Source organism: Hyperolius riggenbachi, chromosome 7 (genome assembly GCF_040937935.1).
Source record: "Hyperolius riggenbachi isolate aHypRig1 chromosome 7, aHypRig1.pri, whole genome shotgun sequence".
NCBI lineage: Eukaryota > Metazoa > Chordata > Amphibia > Anura > Hyperoliidae > Hyperolius > Hyperolius riggenbachi.
Window position 1 is genome coordinate 36,886,138 of NC_090652.1, and position 22,772 is coordinate 36,908,909.

The 22,772-nt window shown below is 45.2% G+C and overlaps 1 protein-coding gene across 6 annotated transcripts in view; it reads left to right on the top strand.

Moving 5' to 3' along the window:
* LOC137524255 (nuclear factor 7, ovary-like) overlaps positions 1–22,772 on the top strand; it is a 57,327-nt gene that overhangs the window by 7,966 nt on the left and 26,589 nt on the right. For 5 of the 6 annotated variants that reach the window (XM_068243908.1, XM_068243912.1, XM_068243913.1 and 2 more), the window contains exons 2-8: positions 26–100; positions 5,231–5,388; positions 8,369–8,836; positions 8,922–9,017; positions 14,722–14,955; positions 15,066–15,088; positions 20,029–20,153. In XM_068243908.1, the coding sequence (XP_068100009.1) occupies positions 5,275–5,388; positions 8,369–8,836; positions 8,922–9,017; positions 14,722–14,955; positions 15,066–15,088; positions 20,029–20,153 (1,060 nt within the window). In that variant the 5' untranslated portion in view covers positions 26–100; positions 5,231–5,274. Of the gene's footprint in view, positions 1–25; positions 101–5,214; positions 5,389–8,368; positions 8,837–8,921; positions 9,018–14,721; positions 14,956–15,065; positions 15,089–20,028; positions 20,154–22,772 lie in introns of all 6 variants that reach the window. The other variant, XM_068243911.1, reaches the window with a different exon arrangement.

A 22,772-nucleotide genomic window follows, 5' to 3' on the forward strand; every position in this document is an offset into this window, starting at 1 on the left:
TCATGTTTCTGTCCTCTTGTTCCAGATGATGCTGAAGTTGTAGACTCCAGGATAAGCGAGCAGTCGGGGAATCAGTTGTTCCTTGTGCGCTTTACTAGCTGTAAGTTGATGTTGTTTCTCTTACAACAATTTAGAACTTTTTATCCACTTCATCTCACATCTGCTATGTTTTCCATGCTTAAGACCCCTGTGTCACTGCATTGTTGCGTTCTATCAGTCTGGCCAGTTTGCTCACTCTCATGGTGGACGCCATCTTGCTTTTTTCTGAATCAGGATGAGCTGATGATTCTAAAGTCTCGTACACACGGTTTGTTAAACTCGGCTGAGGCAGGCGATAAGGACTGCCTCAGCCAAGAATCTAGCACGTGTACAGTGGCCCCCAATCCCCCCCCTGTGCATCAGGAAGCGGTCTGCCTAGAGAATCGATTTGGCCGGACGCTGGCTGAGGGCATATTTCCCTTCAATCGCCCTGTCAGCTCTGTGACGCTCTTCGTGCGCCTTTCTGTTTGCCCTTCCCCCGTAGCAACAGAATGCAACACCCTGACGAAGCAGCTAATTGGCTGTGAAACATGTAGGGGGGCTGAGTCTGCACCAGCTAGCGTCCCAGCATGCCTATGTGTTCCAAGTGCCGACAGCGTTGCTGATCCAGGAGGGTGCTGTGAGCCCCGGAAGGAGGTTACTGTATTCAGACGCAGGAGGAAAGTACATATGCTGGCCAGCGATTACTTCCTGTAAATAACCGCGAGTTGAGGGAGCTGAAGCCGCAGAGTAGCGTTAGACTGCCTACAAGCGAGTCAGCTCCTCTCGCTATCAGTGCACTGACCAGTCTTGCCTCAGGTCCAGTGCACACCAAAACAGTGCACACCAAAAAGCACTAGCGTAATCGCAAACGCTCAGTGCCTTTTGAAGTTTTTTTTTTTTTTTTTCACAGCCATTCTAGGCATGTGCACAGCGATTTTTCTACACATGCCTAGTGGTTTTTGGAGTGTATTGGTGTAGCATATTTTTACTTTTTATAAAATCCAAAAACCTTAATTGTGCGCTCCTCAACTGCTAATGACTCCTCTAATTGACCTGGATCGCTCCTGTACTGAGTGTGTGTGTCACTCTCTCAATGCAATATATGGGGTATTGACAGGGCGCTCTACAGTATACTTCAATACCAATACAGAAACTAAAAAACACTTTACAGTATAGTTATAAAATAATGTCCATTAAAATTATATAAACATGGAAATTGAAACGTAACAGAAGGAAAGTCCCAACAATCTTCCTCCAGCTTTCTCAGGGATGAAGTTTTGCACTTTCCTGACACGTATAATTACATATGCGCTCACCAGAAATGTCAGCTGCCCTTCTCAGGATCAGCCCAAAACACTTTTGGCCCAGCCAGCAACTCCTCGATATTCACATATCCTTTCCTCTCACCTAATCGCTCCAGAAACGAGAAAAGAACTCCAATCGTGTAATACTGTATGGTAAGGATCAGTAAACTTCACCAGTGCTCCTAATTCCAACAGCAGCACTCAGTGCTCCACCACCAGAGATCAATAAAGCCTCTCACCGTATTGCCTGGTTGACCCAGCACAGACCAGCAGCAATCACTTTGTAGATGACATCAACCTTGCTCCTTATAATGACATTTGTCCTAGGGCTCAAAGAGGGCCAAACATAGTGTAAGGCCTCTTGCACACGGCAAGCGTTTCCGATTCAGATTCCGCTTTTTAATCTGTTTTTACATCCGATTCAGATTCCGATTTGCAGTGTGCAGGGAGCAAACTGCAAATCGGAATCGGATGTAAAAACTGATTTAAAAGCGGAATCGGAATCGCTTGCAGTGTGCAAGAGGCCTCAAACCTTCTTTATTAAAAAAACTTAAAAGTAGTGCACTCACAATGTAGTAGATTAAAATGCGCATTTCAAAAGTATCCATTGAGCTCGTTCAGCGTCCCTCGCTCCTTAGGCCACGCCCAACTAGTTTCGTCCTATGACTCATCAGGGGCTAGTCAAGCGCCCTGTCAATACCCCATATATATTTTACTTTTTGTTACACTAGAGCTGTAACTGAACAGCTTCTGTAACAAAAATGCTTGGAAAATCGCTCTCATCTAGCGTTATTCAGAGCGATTTTTCCACTTTTCTATACTTAACATTGAGGCAGAAACGCCTCAGAAATCCGCAAAAATGCTGCAGATCCTGAGTTTGCGTTTGGGGAAAAAAACAAATCACTCTAGTGTGCACCATCCCATTTAAATACATTAGCCATGCGCTTTTCAAAGTGCAAGTGTTTTTAAAAACGCTCACAACCGCTCTTGGTTTGCACCAGCCCTTAGACCAGGCATGGGCAAACTCGGCCCTCCAGTTGTTACGGAACTACAAGTCCCACAATGCATTTGCCTTTAAGAGTCATGACTGTGGCTGTTAGACTCCTGCAATGCATTGTGGGACTTGTAGTTCCGTAACAGCTGGAGGGCCAAGTTTGCCCATGCCTGGTCATTAGACAGACTGAGATCCATGAGGTAATATCTGCTCAAGGAACTCCAATCCATGTATCTGACTTTCCCTCATGGTATAAAAGGCATAATAAGGCAAGAACTCCATGGATTTGCTCCACATATTATTGTGTAAAGGGGGCCCTCCCAACGCTGGATTATATTACTATAAATCAAGGTGAATGAGGGAATCCGTGTGCAGCTAATATGACCCTATGGGTAAAACATGCTAAAGATAGATCATCATCAGGTGTTTGCTGGAAATTATTGAATTTAAAGTCAATGGGAACTGTAAAAAAATAAAATAAAAATCAGCCAGCTAATTACCTAATTAGAGGGATGGGTCCCATAGAGCCTCTCGCGCTCCCCGCGTTCCAGCGTTGGCTCCCCCGGTAGCAGCATTCAACCAAATTTGTCAAATACGGCTTTCTGCTGCCGAGCACGTCTCACACAGGCGCAGTATGGAGCACTCGGCTCCCAAAGACTTCCAAAGGGGATTCAAACGGGGGAGCTGACGCTTATAAAAGTGGACCGTGAGAGGAGCGGGAAGGCTATATGACCCAGAGGTAAGTATCGTGCTGATTTATTTATTTTTTAATATATACAGTTCCCATTGACTTTAACTACTTAAAGAGACTCTGTAACACAATTTTTAGCCTTATTTCTTCTATCTATAAATTCCTATACCTGTTCTAATGTGCTCTGGATTACTGCAGCCTTTCCTAGTTGCACAGTGGCTGTATTATCTCTGTTATATAATCTAATCTTCTTTCCTTTGTCGGCTCAGGCAGGAATGTGCTGCTCTGCTTGTGATAGGATAGAATACGCACCCTCTCCACGCCCCCTGTAGGCTCTGTGTGAGTCACAGACTGAGCTACTCTCAGCCTATCACATGCTTTTGTTTGTAAACCCTGCCTAAAACTGGCAATTACAAGCCAGGATTGCAGCAGGGCCAGGGAGTGGCAGAGGTGGCACAGAGGGGGCCAGGAGAACATAATGAAAAGAATGGTATGCTTTTTATTGTAAGAATTTTAGAGTACAGATTCTCTTTAAGGACCCTAGGTTTAAACCCCCCTAGTGACCAGGGTATTTTTTTACAATCTAGTGCTATGCAGCTTTAAAGCAGAACTGAAGATAATTTGAAAACGGTTTCACTTACCTGGGGCCCCCAGCATCCGTTCTGTCCCGCGCAGGTCCACCACGATCCTCTATTCTCCCGCCGCCGCTCCGTTTCATTCCTCGACTTGTAAGTTGAAGGCCTGCGCAGCCCTGCCAAGCATATCCTTTCTACGCGTTTCCGTCTGCAATAGGGCTACAGCTGACTGGAACGTGAAGGATACACGTGGCCAAAGCTGTGCAGTGGCCGGAGGCGAAACCGAAAGTAACGGGAGAATGGAGGACCAGCGCAGGACAGGACGGCTGCTGGGGGCTTGAGGAAGCCCCAAGTAAGTAAAACTGTTGGTTTTAAAATGATCTTCAGTGCACTCTTCTTTCCTCTCCCCCCCCCCCCCGGCCCCCCCCCCACCCCTTTTTTTTTTTTGCCACCAACAGAGCTTTCTGTTGGTGACATCTGATTACTACTGCAACCCTTTTTTTTGTTTCCTTAATCATTTGTGCCCCTGCTAAAACGCCGCTATCCCGCGGCTAAACGGGGGTCCCTTACCTCCCAAATTCCCCCCTGCAAAATCCGCAACCAACTTGGTCGTAGATTCTGCTGCTGTTGAGGCAGGGCTAATGGCTGCCTCTCAGCGCCATCTATCAGCGGCGCATCGCCGCCTCTCCCCGCCCCTCTCAGCGAAGGTAGACTGAGAGGGGCGGGGGAGAGGCGGAGATACGCGCTGATAGACACGCGTTAGACCGGGCTGCGGCGGTTAGCCCTGCCTCTATGCGGAAGAGATCCCCAAGACCCCACGAGGGGATTTAAGAGGTAAGGGACCCCGTTTAGCCGCGGGATAGAGGCTTTTTAGCAGGGGCACACATGCCCCTGCTAAATATAAGCTCTGAAGCGAGATTTATTCTCGCTTCAGTCTCTTTAAAGAGGAACTTCAGCCTAAGCAAACATACTGTCATTAAGCTACATTAGTTATGTTAATTAAAAAAGATAATATAAAGTAATATAATCGCTTATTCCCCTTGTTTTAAAAGAACAGGCAAATGTTTATGATTTAATCAGGGCAGCCATCTTTTTGGTTGAAAGGAGGTGACAAGGAGCATGAGACACAGTTCTAACTGTCCTGTGTCCTGATCACTCCTCCCAGCTGCGTGCGCTAGGCAACGAGAACATCAGTAATCCCATCATACTTTGCACAGCATCAGGGGAAAAATGCCCAGGCATATTTATTTGGGGCGGAGCTTAGCTTCTGTGCAGCTAAAAATTAGGCTTGGCTTCTGATGCTTTGAAACTGTTAAAGAAACACCAAGCCTTTTCAGTGCTGCTGAGTAGATTTTTAGTCTGGAGATTCACTTTAAAGAGGCACTCACGTCCGTGGTTTACTGCTGCTAAAGGCACTTTTGTATTGACCTGAGGAAGCAGGCCAGCACCCATGAAACCTGTTGTCTTATGTGCATAAATAAAACTAATAATTACCTTTTTGGGTTTGTTCCTTAAGAAGGTAAGATATATTTACGCCTAACCTGTATTACTTGATAGTAGATATGTAGGGTGCCTCCAACAGTGTTTTTAGACTTGACTGTGAAGCTGTCTTTTTTTTTTTTTTATGAGATTATTTTTTCCACAGTGGCCGACCAGAAAAGCGAGTGGGTGGAAAGTTCCCGCCTTGTAATGTCTACACCAGCAATGGAAGAGGACACAGACAACATAGAGGACCAAGATATGGTTGAAAATGGAACGGCGGATCATACACCAGAGGATGAAGATGGCCAGCCTGAAAGGAAGGTAACACAACCATCCCTCCTGCACTCTCTGCGTGTTGGGACATTGCCGTTCATCCACTCATAGCGATATCACTGTACTAGCTGTGACAGCTAATTGAATAAAAGTTATGCCTATGTGTTCTGGAGGCTAAGCTGACGGACTAAAAATGAAAATACGATTCCATGAATCACCACAGTAAAACTGAATTTCTGATGCTGTGGCGTTATATTCAGCTGGTCCGGGGGGAGGAGTCACATGACATCATCTCACGCAGCTCAGTTCCACATGCAACAAGCGCTGTGTCTTAGACTAGGCCTGAAGGGCTTCGTTTCTGACTTTGTGCAGCGCCACAGAATATGTTGGTGCTTTATAAATAAATAATATACCTGAAGTGAGAATAAATTGGTGAGACACACAATTGTTTATAGCACTAATCCTAAAAGGGGCTTTTCTGGAATTGCCAGCTCCTATATAAAATAGGTAACCAACTATGGAGAATACTAACTCAGTGAAGCGTTAGTTCTCCTCAGATCGGTCAGATGGGTCCTTAACCAGTCATACCAACAATATATATTTTTAGTATCACATATATCCCCAATGAAATAATGAGTCTCAGACCAAGATCACTTTTTGTCTTAAAATAAATGTATTCTTGTAATAATAAACATAGAATATACAAAGATCACATAGAACAGGGTTATTGTAAAAAAAGCAATTGTAAAAATATCTAGCAACATTTCTCAGCCATCAGGAGTACATAAATTAAAAAGATACGTACCACCTCTCTTACAGCATATTTCGACAAATGTCTTATCTGAACAGTGTCTTGACCTATATTTATAATGGACATCGTACCCATACCAAGTTTCACTCACGTGAGTTTCAGAGTCGTCACAAGAGACAGACATGTGAGGGGGAGTTGGCCTTGGATGGGGCCAACTTGAAATTTACGACTCCAGGGTTTATGCACAGTTGAATGGGTCACTTAAAGTTCATTCTTAGTAGGTGAGAGTTCTTTTCACAGAGTTCACCTAGAGTTTATTCTTTCTGGGTGAAGGTTCACCACCAGTTTAGCTTACTGGGGGAAAGGGTATCTATAGTTCATAAGCAGTTTATACGGTTATTATAACTCACAGCACACCAGATATAATAGGATTATTAAACACACACACTGCACATGATATAATAATGCAAACAGTTACATTAGTCATATACCATAAGATATGCATATATGTTTCTCTAATTATAGTGCTTACACTATTTCAGTTTACCTAATGACAACCTGATAATAAAGATTAAATATATTTGACAGAATTTCATTTTTTGTTTTAAAAGTAAAAAATTTAAGTTAGGACTTCTGATTGCCTATAATTTTTTTTTTTTTTTTATGTTTCACACACAGACAGTTCTTATCAGTAGGGGTAATCAATGAGATGCAAATCCTTCTGACATTATGCAAATATATGCAGTTTGAAAATGGACCAATCAATTTAGAACCAGATTTAAATTGATTGGTCCATTTTGAAGCTGCATATATTTGCATAATTTTTTTTTGTTTTTCTCAGCTGACAGGAGTTTTATGACCTCTTATTAGTTATCAGTCAGAATTATGCCATCCAACTAGAGTGACATGACCACTTTAACCATTTAATGACAATGTATCGTATTAGAACATCATGCTTAAGCCTGTTGGCAACATGACGTTTTAATACGTCGAGCGTTCCCACCGCCGCTCCGCACGTGTGTGCGCCGCTATTGCCGCCGTTTCCATCGGGATCCCGTGCTAAGTGATTGGGGAAGAGGACCGAGCGGTCCTCTACCCAATCACAATGCTTGAAGTGAATGGACGTGGCTGCGAACAGCGGCTGCGTCCATTCACTAAAACAGGAAACTGTCACAGTTAACAAAACGTAAAAAAAAAAAAGTGATCAGTTCCTATAAGGGGAGAGTGTTCACTAGCGTCATCTTGTGGCCAAAAAGTATATTACACATACAGGCACATACATAATTCCTAAAATTAATAAATTACACTTCCATTCCCCCCCCCCCCCCCCAAAAAAAAAACCACTTGTGGGTGAAAAAAAGGGGGGACATAATTTAAACGGTTTAATAACCGAGACAACTGGGCAAATGTGTTGGTTTTATCCACAGGAGAATGTTTAATCTTAAAACTATAATGGCTGAAAACTGAGAAATTATTTTTTGCCCCTTTATTTTTGTATTTTTCCCATTAAAACGCATTTAGAATAAAAAAAAATCTTAGCAAAATGTACTACCCACAGAAAGCCTAATTGGTGGCAAAAAAATGAGGTATAGATCATTTTCTTGTGATAAGTAGTAATAAAGTTATTAGGAAATAAAAGGGAGGAGCACTGACAGGTGAAAATTGCTCTGGTCCGTTAGGGTAAAAACCCTTGGGGGTGAAGTGGTTAAAGGATGCCTGAAGGGATTTGCAACTATAAAATAGAAACCGGTGGCTGGTCCAGAGGTTTCCCCAATCCTCCTGCAGCTCACCTTTCCAGCACTTGGTCTTTCTGAACATATTTGACAGACGCTTGTTGAATATACGTTTGTGGTCATGCATGCCCAAGTATGGTCTGCCCATGCCCTGTAGAGCAAAACCACTTGTGCACTGCTTTTTCCTTTGTGCTTGACCGGCTTCCCTCTTCTGGGCATGTGCCCTCTTACAGATGCACTCATAAATGGACAGGAGCATAGGCATGGGGAAAAGGATTCTGGGCAGCAACCGTGAGCTTGAGGACATCTGGGAAGTCTCTGGACTAGCAGAGGCTTCCTTCTTATGTAAGTAGCTGCTAGTGGCTTGACAGTTTGGAGCACACCCATCCACCAATAGTGTTCCATTTTTAGGGAGGGATTGTGGTGGTTCAGGCCATGTTTGTTGAAGGCATTGCCAGAGACTTTTGACAGGAATGATAGTCTCTTGTGCCAAGATAATGCTCATCTCCTAACTTTTCTCACACATTTCTCTCTTTCTCTACAGAGAACAAAGGTTGAGGCTGCTGAAGATTTGGAGGACAGCCTTGATTCGGAGCCTGAGGACCTTGCAAAGGAATTGACATGTCCGTTGTGCAAGAGTCACTTCAAAGATCCTGTTATTATCAGCTGTAGCCACAACTTCTGCCGCAGCTGCATAGAGGAGGCCTGGAGCGGTCAGGAGTCATTCGTCTGTCCCGATTGTGAAACCGTCATGACTGAGAAGATGTACATCGCTAACCGGGCTCTAGATAACCTGGTGAAGAAGTCGATTAGTACCGCAACTGTCAATTCTCCGATGACACCCATGCCAAAAGAAACGACCATGATCCACTCAAATTGCGCTGAGCACGATGAGAGGCTGAAGCTCTTCTGCAAAGAAGATGGGGCTCTGAGCTGTCTTATCTGTCGGGACTCCCTGAAACATTCCGGCCACAACTTCCTGCCCATCATGGATGCTGTGGAGATGTACAGAGTAGGTTATGGAACATCACTGCAGGTCAGGAGATTATGCTGGGGGTATTTTGTGTTTAATGTAATTAGTGGTGTACTCTCTTTAGACGCAGCTATTGGCAGTGACGGCACCTCTACAAGAAGCTCTGAAGGCGACCAGGAAAATGAACAGCAAGCAGAGGGAGAAGATCCAGCAAGTCAAAGTAAGAGACCATCATGAGCCACCTGCTCTGATAAACCAAATCACTACAACCACCTGCCTAGTTTTGTGTGACTGCCCCAGTTCAGTTTTCTGTTTCACTTTAGGACATAAATTAAACAGAGTCTGAAGTCAAAGATCTGTGTGCAATAGTCTTAAATTTCCTTTTCCCCTGGGATTTGGTCACATGATTATGCTTACAAGAAGCTGCTGACAGTTGCATGCTGGGATTCACATTCATTATCAATCAGCTTCCTGTAGGCATAATCATGTGATCACAACCCAAGAAAATTTTGTATTTTTTTTTTCCTCCTTTATTTTCGCAAACTCTCAGCAGTGAAAAATCGCTTAGTCCCAACCACAGACTTGGCTTGGGAAAGATTTGCCTCATGGTTTGTGTTATGTAATGATTAAACAGAAAAAGTTGAATTATTATAGCCAATACAGCTGTATTCAACATAACAATTGCCCAGTAGTTAGAACTTTCCCCTCGCACCCAATCTGTGTCCAGATCTGTGTCCTGGCTCCGCCCCCCCTCGCGCTGTAACCCGCCAGCCGTTCGGATGCGCCGGCGGGTTACTAGCACCCGGATCGCCGCATACAAAGTGTATAATACACTGTAATGTATACAAAGTGTATTATACAGGCTGCCTCCTGCACTGGTGGTCCCAGTGTCCGAGGGACCACCAGGGCAGGCTGCAGCCACCCTAGTCTGCACCCAAGCACACTGATATCCCCTGCCCCCTGATCGCCCACAGCACCCCTCAGACCCCCCCCCCTGCCCACCCCCCAGACCACTGTTTGCACCCAATCACCCCCCCCCCCCCTAATCACCCATCAATCACTCCCTGTCACTATCTGTCAACGCTATTTTTTTTTTTTTATTCCCTAAACTGCCCCCTGCTCCCTCCTGATCACCCCCCCACCCCTCAGATTCTCCCCAGACCCATCCACCCCTGTGTACTGTATGCATCTATCCCCCTGATCACCTGTCAATCACCCATCAATCACCCCCTGTCACTGCCACCCATCAATCAGCCCCTAACCTGCCCCTTGCGGGCAATCTGATCACCCACCCACACCAATAGATCGCCCGCAGATCTGACGTCCGATCACCTCCCAAGTGCAGTGTTTACATCTGTTCTCTACCCTTAACACCCACTAATTACCCATCAATCACCCCCTGTCACTGCTACCTATCAGATTAGACCCCTATCTGCCCCTAGGGCACTCAATCACCCGCCCACACCCTCAGAATGCCCTCAGACCCCAGCCCTGATCACCTCGCCAGTGCATTGCTTGCATCTATTCCCCCCTCTAATCACACCTTGAGACACCCATCAATCACCTCCTGTCACCCCCTAGCACACCTACCCATCAGATCAGGCCCTAATTTGCCCCGTGTGGGCTCCTGATCACTTGGCCAAACCCTCAGATCCCCCTCAGACCCCCTTCCGATCACCTCCCCAGTGCATTGATTGCATCTATTGTCCCCTCTAACCACCCCCTGAGACACCCATCAATCGCCTCCTGTCACCCCCCCCCTAGCACTCCTATCCATCAGATCAGGCCCAATACAACCTGTCATCTAAAAGGCCACCCTGCTTATGACCGGTTCCACAAAATTCACCCCCTCATAGACCACCTGTCATCAAAATTTGCAGATGCTTATACCCCTGAACAGTCATTTTGAGACATTTGGTTTCCAGACTACTCACGGTTTTGGGCCCGTAAAATGCCAGGGCGGTATAGGAACCCCACAAGTGACCCCATTTTAGAAAAGACGACACCCCAAGGTATTCTGTTAGGTGTATGACAAGTTCATAGAAGATTTTATTTTTTGTCACGTTAGCGGAAATTGATTTTTATTTTTTTTTTTTTTTTTTACAAAGTGTCATTTTTCACTAACTTGTGACAAAAAATTAAATCTTCTATGAACTCGCCATACACCTAACTGAATACCTTGGGGTGTCTTCTTTCTAAAATGGGGTCACTTGTGGGGTTTATATACTGCCCTGGCATTTTAGGGGCTCTAAACCGTGAGGAGTATTCTAGAAAACAAATGCCTCAAAATGACCTGTGAATAGGACGTTGGGCCCCTTAGCGCAACTAGGCTGCAAAAAAGTGGTACCGCCGTACTCAGAAGTAGTATAATGTGTTTTGGGGTGTATTTTTACACATACCCATGCTGAGTGGGAGAAATCTCTCTGTAAATGGACAATTGTGTGTAAAAAAAATCTAATAATTGTCATTTTATAGAGATATTTCTCCCACCCAGCATGGGTATGTGTAAAAATACACCCCAAAACACATTATACTACTTCTCCTGAGTACGGCAATACCACATGTGTGTCACTTTTTTGCAGCCTAACTGCGCTAAGGGGCCCAAAGTCCAATGAGCACCTTTAGGCTTTACAGGGGTGCTTACAATTTAGCACCCCCCAAAATGTCAGGACAGTAAACACACCCCACAAATGACCCCATTTTGGAAAGTAGACACTTCAAGGTATTCAGAGAGGAGCATAGTGAGTCCGTGGCAGATTTCATTTTTTTTTGTCGCAAGTTAGAAGAAATGGAAACTTTTTTTTTTTCTTTTTTGTCACAAAGTGTCATTTTCCGCTTACTTGTGCCAAAAAATATCTTCTATGAACTCACTATGCCTCTCAGTGAATACTTTGGGATGTCTTCTTTCCAAAATGGGGTCATTTGCGGGGTATTTATACTATCCTGGAATTCTAGCCCCTCATTAAACATGTCAGGTGGTCAGAAAAGTCAGAGATGCTTGAAAATGGGATAATTCACTTTTTGCACCATAGTTTGTAAACGCTATAACTTTTACCCAAACCAATAAATATAGGCTGAGTGGGTTTTTTTTTTTTTTGTTTTTTTTATCAAAAACATGTTTGTCCACATTTTTTGCGCTGCATGTATACAGAAATTTTACTTTATTTGAAAAATGTCAGCACAAAGTTAAAAAAATCTTTTTTTTGACAAAATTCATGTCTTTTTTGATGAATATAATAAAAAGTAAAAATCGCAGCAGCAATCAAATGGCACCAAAAGAAAGCTTTATTAGTGACAAGAAAAGGAGCCAAAATTAATTTAGGTGGTAGGTTGTATGAGCGAGCAATAAACCGTGAAAGCTGCAGTGGTCTGAATGGAAAAAAAGTGCCTGGTCCTTAAGGGGGGTAAAGCCCACGGTCCTCAAGTGGTTAAATGCCATTTTGAATTTAACAAGTTGCATACGAGTTTCAGAAAAACACCATACTTTTTGAAAGTTACCAGCCCAGGGATCCATGTTCAGCCTAAAACAGTCTTCCTTATACCAACTAATACAGTAAGGCGGGGGAACCCTGTGAGAGATTGCATCGGTTAATTAGTAGATCTTTGATAATGCCCCGATTGGCCTTTGTTTCAGTAAGAACCATTGTCCATAAATGTTTATGTTCTAAGAACCTCCGTCCCTTTTTTCCAGCCTCCTCGAAACAAGTGTTACTTCCATATGGCTAAAAGGCAACTGACCCGAGTTTTAAAGGATACCCGAACAGACATGTGACATAATCAGATAGACATGTGTATGTACAGTACCTAGCACACAAATGACTATGATGTGTTCCTTTTTTTCTTTCTCTGTCAAAGTGTTAAATATCAGGAATGTAAGTGGCTGACTCCTGACTCAGACAGGAAGTGACTACAGTTTGACCCTCACTGATAAGAAATGCTGCTTTTTATCTCTGTCTTGCTCTCAGAAACCATTTTCTGCTAGGAAAGTGTTTTATAGTTGGAATTTCTTATCAGTAAGGGTCATGCTGTAGTCACTTCCTGTCTGAGTCAGGACTGAGTCAGCCACTTACATACCTGATATTTAACTCTTTCAGGCAGAGAAAGGAAAAGAAGGAACACAGCATAGTTATTTGTGCGCTTGGCACTGTACATACACATGTCTATCTCATCATGTCACATGTCAGTTCGGGTATCCTTTAAAGTGAGTCTGAAGCATCAATGAAAAAAAAACGGATACCTAAGTAGAGGGGAGGCTCTGGGCCCTTTCAAGCCTTCACGTTCTCCTCACAGTCCACTCGTTCCCCCGCAGGCTTCTCTGTTCAAATTTCCCACCGCGGGAGGCTTTTTAAGTCTTCGGGAGCCGAGTCCTCTTGAAGACGGGCAGCTCTGTACTGTGCGAGAGACATCGCTCGTGCATGCGCAGTACTCCGGAAGCCCTCCTCCTGAAGCAGAAGGGAGCAGTCTCTGACCGATCGGTTGGAGACTGCTAATGGGGGAAACCGTGGTGGAACACGGGCCAAGAGAGGAACGGGAAGGCTATAGAACCCATAGCTTTCCCTCTACTTAGGTAAGTATCTGTTTGTCTTTTCTTTTTTTCTTCAGACTTTCTTTTAAGAGTAACTGTTTGGCATAAAATACAAAATTAATTTTCTAGTGCAGGCTGTTCAATAGTCAAGAGGATGCTAACCAGGCAAATCCAAACTTTAAAATCAATCTTACTGTGCTCCTTCTCTCCTCATGCCCCCAGTCTGTAAGATGGTACTCAGACTAACACAGACGCAAAAGAGACGTGACCTACTATGCTGTATCAGCCTGATTGGCTGAACCCTCTGTCACTCGCCTCTCTGTGCTGTGATTTGCTGCCTGCTCTCCCCTTCACTCTCTGTTTCAGCCGTGTTAGTGCGCAGGGAGGGGGGGGGGGCAGAGGCTGTCTCCTGTCACTGTCTTCGGCCCCCCTCCTCTAGAGGCATGTGGGCTCCCTCTCTGCTGCATCTGCCGCCCGCTGAATTCTCCCTCTTCCCCGTGCTGAATATTGAGGAAGGATAAAGGAGCTGCACACAGACTCCCTGAATATGGTTCCAGGCACTGCAGTTCCCTTCTATACTCTCTGCACTGCCTCTGGCGGTAGTGCACAGAGAACAGATGGGAACGCCAGCACTTGGATACATTATTAGGTGAGTCTGTGCCTGCTGCCCTTATCCTCCCCGCTGTGCTCAGTCAGTGTGGGGAGGAGGGGGATGGGGGGATTCTTTAACCTGGAGGCACAAGATGGCCCCTGCCAGGATAATAATATAAATTGAAAATTAACTGTTGACAGTGCATTACATCAGATTTATAAGTAGAGCAAGGATTTATCTCCTTACATATGTATTTTTTGTGGGGGGCATATGATGGCTAACAGTTGTTCTTTAACAAGAAAGGGATATCCAACTTCTTATTTCCTAGTATATGTATGAACTTCAGTTCTATATTCCGGTTGTTGGCAATAAACCAGGGCTTCTCTCTGGCTGGTCCAAAATCTGGATTGAATGGCAGGGACAGTAGCGGGGAGATTCCCTCACTGTGATACCAGCTTTCCACTATCTTTGCAAAAATCGTTAGTGTCGGCATTAACAAGAGGTGGGAGGACAAGGTGGCGGCCCCTCTGACCGGAATTCAAGAGACAAGCATATCCCAGCACAGAAGGCCTTAAATCTCACTCCATTCCCGCTGTCATCATTAATTCTCCATTCTAGGATACGTAGATAAGGTGCAGCCATACCCCTACATTTACCTCTGAAGATAGTTGAGAAAGCCAACCTGCACCTATCTATTGACCATATAAACTCCTGAAACCGGTTCCAGTCTCTGAACCATTTTTCTGGAAGGGACAGGTGTCTTGTGTTGGCTTCTTCTCACCAACTTCTTATTTCCTTTCCCACCAGACTAACATGGAGGAGTGTGAGCAACACGTTGTGAAGGAGTTCAAGAAGCTTGAGGACTTCGTACAACAACAGGAGGAGATGCTGCTGAAGCAGCTGCAGGAACAGGGCAAGGATGTGGTGACACAAATGGAGAACAACCTCACCAAGGTTCAGGAGAATGAGAAGAACCTTGAGCAGGCCATTTCTCTAGCCAATGAGAAGATGAGTGTAACCAAAGCTATTTCTTTCCTGACTGTAAGTGGTACCTGCCAGGCCTGAAAGGTGTTTTTGTTTGTTTTTGTTTTTTGTTCTACCTAGACTTGGTCATAACGTTACTTACTGACATATTTCTGCTTTCTCTGCAGGGCACAAAGTCAATCATTGATAAGTAAGTTATTTTTTTTTTTAACTGCACAAGTTCCTAGTTCCAAAAAACTGCTGCAAACTTTTGAAAGTCATTCTGCAGTGTATGGTCAGAATGTCAATAAGATTGGCTTATTGACATATAAATCCTTGCACAATCTGTGCCCTGGATAACTTAAGGACTTGTTGCGACTGCATCACACCCTCCCACAATCTTAGGTCAAATGGATCTAACAACTTGGTCACCCCCAGAGTTCATCTCAAAAACCTTTGGAGCCAGAGCCTTCTGTCATACTGCTCCTACACTTTGGAACTCCCTGCCACACCCAATCAGGACATCTCCTTTCCTGGAAGCATTTAAGTCCCGACTGGAAAGCCATGTATAAATATTGTGGATGGGCACACCAATTACTTCAGATGTGCTTGGTATTATGGCCTAGGCAAGCCACAAACAGTGGTCCATCATAAAATATACCAGCACTCCATATTTGCAAGAAATCACGCTCCTTTATTGAGCCTTCATATCCACAGAAAAGTAACCGACGATTGTTTCTGGAACCTCGCAGGGTCCCCCTTTATCAAGGCGTGTGTGTGGTATATTCGATGATGGCCAACTGAAAAGCCACCTGTTTAATCAGGCATTTAGGAACACCTGACTATTTCGTCTATAACACAATTCAGCCTTCAACCTTGTATTGATCTGAGACATACAGTGGGTTGCAAAAGTATTCGGCCCCCTTGAAGTTTTCCACATTTTGTCATATTACTGCCACAAACCTGAATCAATTTTATTGGAATTTCACATGAAAGACCAATACAAAGTGGTGTACATGTGAGAAGTGGATTGAAAATCATACATAATTCCAAACATTTTTTACAAATAACTGCAAAGTGGGGTGTGCATAATTATTCGGCCCCCTGAATCAATACTTTGTAGAACCACCTTTTGCTGCAATTACAGCTGCCAGTCTTTTAGGGTATGTCTCTACCAGCTTTGCACATCTAGAGACTGAAATCCTTGCCCATTCTTCTTGGCAAAACAGCTCCAGCTCAGTCAGATTAGATGGACAGCGTTTGTGAACAGCAGTTTTCAGATCTTGCCACAGATTCTCGATTGGATTTAGATCTGGACTTTGACTGGTCCATTCTAACACATAGATATGTTTTGTTTTAAACCATTCCATTGCTGCCCTGGCTTTATGTTTAGGGTCATTGTCCTGCTGGAAGGTGTACCTCCGCCCCAGTCTCAAGTCTTTTGCAGTCTCCAAGAGGTTTTCTTCCAAGTTTGCCCTGTATTTGGCTCCATCCATCAACTCTGACCAGCTTCCCTGTCCCTGCTGAAGAAATGCACCTCCGAGCATGATGCTGCCACCACCATATTTGACAGTGGGGATAGTGTGTTCAGAGTGATGTGCAGTGTTAGTTTTCCGCCACACATAGCGTTTTGCATTTAGTCCAAAAAGTTCCATTTTGGTCTCATCTGACCAGAGCATCTTCTTCCACATGGTTGCTGTGTCCCCCACATGGCTTGTGGCAAACTGCAAACGGGACTTCTTATGCTTTCTGTTAACAATGCCTTTCTTCTTGCCACTCTTCCATAAAGGCCAACTTTGTACAGTGCATGACTAATAGTTGTCCTATGGACAGAGTCTCCCACCTGAGCTGTAGATCTCTGCAGCTTGTCCAGAGTCACCATGGGCCTCTTGACTGCATTTCTGATCAGCGCTCTCCTTGTTCGGCATATGAGTTTAGGTGGACGGCCTTGTCTTGGTAGGTTTACAGTTGTGCCATACAGTGTTCTCCCCAGAGCCTTTTACCAGGGCGCGCCGCCCGGCTGGTCTCTTCTGAGCGCCCGGCTGGTCTCCCCCGAGCGCCCGGGTAAAATTATCCCATTCTGTGCGGCTCATCAGTGATCAGCGGTGGCTGTATCATTGCAGCCAGCCGCTGTCACTCAGAGACACTATCTCCGCCCACCTCCTCAGCTCCCGGCAGTTGTGTGGAGGGGCGGGGAATGCAGGAGACGTTACGCAGCTCACACATGAGCTCTGAGTGAAGAGAGGAAGCAGGGCTCTCGGAAGGTCCTGCAGACGCTGTCCTGTCGTCGTCCTCTCTCTGTACGAGCAGCTTACATGAGCTAGGAAGCGCGGCTCTGAAATGTCCAGCCAGACGCTGTCCTCCTCCTCCTCCTCCTCTCCCTGTACTCAGAATAACGCGCAACTCTGATGTTTGTGGCATGTCCAGCCAGACGCTGTCCTCCTCTCCCTGTGCTTGTCCCAGCCGCAGCGTGTATGTAATCTCTGTGTAATCTCGCTGGCTACTATACACTAACCCCCCCCCCCCCCCCCCAAGAACCTTAGGATGCTTAACCCTTTGACTCCACAATTCTCCAGTTCTACCACTGCCTTCCACAACCCTGATTGATGCCAGAAGTGAGTGTCACGGGTGTTAGGGAGCTGCAGTTTGGAGGGGGGGGGGGGGTGAGCCAGAGTACAGATAGCCACAGACTCACCCAGGGCAATGGCAGACAGAGGCACAGAGTGATTACCTGGGGCTTCTTCCAGCCCCTTTAGTTGTTGTTCTCCCTTGCAGTCATTCCGCACCTCTGTGTTCCTCTCTGAACGCTGCATGCACAGCCACATGTCACTTGCCTCCTCCACCACATTCCCGTTACCGGCAGCGTTTTGCACTTGCGCGGTAACTAAAAATTGCTACTGCGCATGGGCAAAACACTCCTGGTCACAGGAGCATGATCGAGTAGCTGCAGGGCTAAGGAACAGAGCAGTGTGGAATGGCGATCATGGAGCAGGAGGACTTTAGGGGGCTATAAGAAGCCCCAGGTAAGTAACTAGTCTAATTTTTTTCAGTTTAGTATCCCTTTAAGAGATTCCAGTACAAAAGACAGAGCCTAGCCTGTCAATTTATGGGGGGGGGGGGGGGGGGCGCACGCGCGCGATTCCCCACCTAGTGGCGCCCAACCTAACCTTCCACCACCCGGCTACTTTTTCATACCACCCGGCTGGAAAAAATTTCTGGGGAGAACACTGCCATACTCCTTCCATTTCTGAATGATCGCTTGAACAGTGCTCCGTGGGATGTTGAAGGCTTTGGAAATTTTTTTTGTAGCCTAAGCCTGCTTTGAATTTCTCAATAACTTGATCCCCGACCTGTCTTGTGTGTTCTTTGGACTTCACGGTGTTGTTGCTCCCAATATTCTCTTAGACAACCTCTGAGGCCCTCACAGAGCAGCTGTATTTGTACTGACATTAGATTACACACAGGTGCACTCTATTTAGTCATTAGCACTCATCAGGCAATGTCTATAGGCAACTGACTGCACTCAGATCAACGGGGGCCGAATAATTATGCACACACCACTTTGCAGTTATTTATTTGTAAAAAATGTTTGGAATCATGTATGATTTCCGTTCCACTTCTCATGTGTACACCACTTTGTGTTGGTCTTTCATGTGGAATTCCAATAAAATGGGTTCATGTTTGTGGCAGTAATATGACAAAATATGGAAAACTTCAAGGGGGCCGAATACTTTTGCAACCCACTGTATCTATGCACTTAAAAGAATGATCCGCGGTACCAAAAAAAAAAAAAAAAAAAAAAGTTCCACTTACCTGGGGCTTCCTCCAGCCCGGGGCAGTCGCCCTGTGCCCCCGCCGCAGCTCCAGTGGTACTTCCCGATCCTCTTCGCCGGCGGAGCCGACCTCGCCAGGTCGGGCTCCGGGTCGGCCTCTTCTGCGTTCCACCGCGGGTCACGTGGTCTGGCAGACGTCATCTGGACGCTACTGCGCATGCGCAGAGCTACTGGGCCTGCGCAGTAGCATCCAGATGACGTCGGCAGGACCACGTGACCCGCGCCGTGGAGTGCAGAAGAGTCCGACCAGGAAACTGACCTGGCGAGGTCGGCTCCGCCGGCGAAGAGGACCGGGAGCCACCGGAGCTGCTGTGGGGCACAGGACGGCTGCCCCGGGCTGGAGGAAGCCCCAGGTAAGTGGAACTTTTTTTTTTCATTTTCCGCGGATCATTCCTTTAAAATTCTATAGGAGAAAAGCGCTTTACAAATGTTGTATTGTATTATTGATTCCTATCAGAGGAATCTGGAATGGATCGTTTGGGACCATTAGACAAAAAATTCTGTGAGTGGATGGCTACCTTATCATTAGAAAAAATATTAAAATGTAAAAACATACAAATAAGACATGAATTTCTGCTGAAGAAAAATGAGCAATAAATTACTTTTCTCCTATGTTGCTGCCACTTACAGTAGGTAGTAGAAATCTAACGGACCTGAAAGGTTTTGGACTAGTCCATCTCTTCATGGGGGATCCTCAGGGTTTTCTTTATTTTCAAAAGCACTTAGTGAATGGCAGCCACTCAGTCCAACTGGTAAAATAGTGTGCTAATGAGTAGGTGGGCTGGTGGTCATCTTAGTATAGATTCTTTCCAGGGAGCGCCTTTTGTCAAGACTCCTTTCTTTCCAAATACAATAATGTCACCATACATTGTGCTAGGAACAAAATCTAAATGTTTTAATAACCAGGATGAATAAGCAAATAAAATGTGTGGGTTTAACTTATAGTTAGCACTGTTTGTTGTAAAGCTGTAGTGAATGTAAATGGAGAAATGGTGTGTTTTTTTTTTCTATTTTTTTTCCCTTATTTTCCCTTTAAAATGCATAGAAAATAAGGTAGATGATCACATGCTAAAAGCCTAATTTGTCCTGAAAAAACAATATATAGATCATTTAGGTGTAATAAGTAGTAATAAAGTTATTGGTGAATGAATGGGAGCAGCGCTGATATGTGAAAGTTGCTCTCGTCTTGAAGTGGTTAAAAGGAAATGCATATGACAGTCTCCATATACCGAATACTTCAGTTATCTATTAACTCCTTTGAGTATTGGGATTGGGCAGATGGGGTCTGTGCTGATTTGTCCTCTTTCTGTGCCGCCAGATGTCAGGAGCAGCAGGCTCTGTCCTCCAGCAATAATCTTGTGGACAAGCAGCTGAACGAGAGCACCTATAAGGGGCCAATCCTGTCCTCCGTGTGGAAGAAAATGAAGTCACTGATCTCCTCGGGTAAGTCGCATCACTTGTATGGTAACAGGAAGTGGTAAAAGGTAAAATGATGTCCTCTGATCGGAGTCAGGTGAGCATACATACCTGGAATAAAGGGATTTCTACAAAGTTTCAAATACAAACTGTGAGAGGTGGATATTGTCTCATTCACAAGAGCTTCAATTTCTTACAGGACTTCCGAGGCCAAAATTAATAAAATCACACTATACTTTTTTTTTTTGCAGAATCCACGGAGGACGTCCTGCCCGTCCTCCGCTCCGTTCCGCCATCAATGCAGGTCTTTTCGTTCCCCTAGGGCTCGGCCCGACCCCACCGAACGGGTCGCATTGATGCCACCTCTAACATGGCCGCCGCCTTGCTCCGCGGCTGCGCAGTACGCTTTGTCGCTAGCGCGACTGCGCAGCCTATTGCCCGCCTCCCGCCGCGTACATGCTCCCCAAGCGTACGTCAGCGAGCAGAGACAATGAAACAGTAAACACTTAAAAACTAGATCTAAATATAAAATAAAACTGTGGGATAACTAAAAATGTCCTTTTTAGGAGCAGGAGGACAGATGCAATTGTTTTTCTCATCAGTTTATTTTCACCTCGGATGTCCTTTAAGGAGTGGGAAGGCTCTGGGTCCTATAGAGCTTTCCCGCTCCTCTCCTCTGTTAATCGCTGGCTCCACCATTTAAATACCCTGTCGCGGGAAACTTCGAGAGCCGAGTCCTCCCGAAGATAGGCAGCTCCGTACTGCGCATTCACGAGTGTGCAAGAGAGGGCGCTTGCATGTGCGCAGTATAGAGCTGCACGTCTTCAGGAGCACTCTGGCTCCCGAAGACGTCTGAAGTCCCACGTGGCGGGGGATTAGAGCAGTATTTTACCAAATTGGTTGAATACTGCTATGGGGGGCCAGAGCTGAAATGGGGACAGGAGCGGGAAGGCTCCATAGGACCCAGAGCCTTCCCTCTCCTTAGGTAAGTATTTGGCAATTTTTTTTAACCCCCACCCCCGTAATTTAGCGTCTTTTTTTTTTTACATTTCAGACCCTAAAATCTGGGGGTGGGGGAAATCATGCCGCCAGAATGCCTGCAGCAGCCCCTGCACTTACCTCCCTGGGCTCCAGCGCTGCAAATTTACCTCCATCCTCCAGGTGGGGCTGTAACTCTGTGCTGAGATTGATGATGGGGATCTCACCAGAGTGATTCAGAGCCTTGGATGACAGGAAGGAGAACGGCTACCGACATCTGGATCCCCCAGGAGGTGAGTAAAAATGCCCGCTGCGCGCAATACTCTGCATAGAGCTCCCGGCTGGCGTAGCTCGAGATTACCGCCAGGGAGGTTAATATAACCCATTGACTTTTAATGTGTAAGATGCCCAGCCTTGTCTCGTTGCCACATTGCAGAGTGGTGCAGGGAAACATTCGGCCCTCCTCATTCATTCATTCATTCATTCATTCACAGTATATTCTGGCATATAAGACTACTTTTTAACCCTTGAACATCTGAAAAGTCAGGGGTCGTCTTATACATCAGGTGTCATTGATGCCGGGTGATACGTCCTATCCTGTTACCTCCTCTCAGATCTCGCTGCTGAGGACTGTAGTGAAGCGGCGCAGGCGCACATGTGCAAGATCTGAGAGGCAAAAAACGAGGTAAATGGGATAAAAGGGTGGGCCAGATGGATGAAAGAGCCGTGTTTTATGGGCACAGCATGATCTATTCCATACTGCTCTGATAATTGGCTTAGGGAGAGTTGACCAATCCAACTAGTCATTCGCCTATATACTCTTATATACTGGGATACAGTACAGCACCAGTATCTGTTCATACATAGCACCCGTATATGATGTATTTTTAATTTATTTGGTACGTGTTGGAAGAGGGGTAGTCTTATACGGCGAGTATATCCCAAACTCTATAACTGGAAAAGTTGTGGGTCGTCTTATACGCCCAGTCGTCTTATATGCCGTAATATACGGGTAGTTGACTCTTTGTACTTTCACAGCTTCACATATGCTGTCCATCTTAGCCTCTGCCCACTGCTTCTGTTTTTGCTCTGTGTATCGAAGCATCAAGGATTTCTCCAAAGAATCCGCTCTTCTCATTATTTGTCCGAAGTGTTTAATAGTAGTAGCAATAAATTGTTTTATTTTGTTTTATCTACACAGGCCTTTGGATAAATAGTTTTTGTATTATCCTTGAAGCACTCTATGTATATTTCCCCTGTTTTAAATGGAATGAGTAGCTTTGTTATGTTTGTGTATCTGCTGGGTGCACAGATGTGTGTCTGAGGGAAAAGTACTCACAGCTAAAAGCCCAGATTCTGGCAAGTCCCCTTAAAGTTTAAAGGGAAAAAACTCCTTACTGAATCTGACTGATCAGTATGAACGCCAGCAACTGGCATTTTTCAAAATTAACTAAATTTGGCAGCCTCTCTATTCCCCACTATAGGTTTCCTTCTAATCAGATACTTAAAAATATAAAAGGGAGACAGCGAGAGCTCAGTATAGTGTAGTATGTACAGGATAGCGTGTAAATGATAAACACATTTACACATATATATTTTACACTCACAAACAAGGGTTACCACTCAGGCAACCACTGTAAATGCAGGTGAGGAGATTAGACCTGTCCT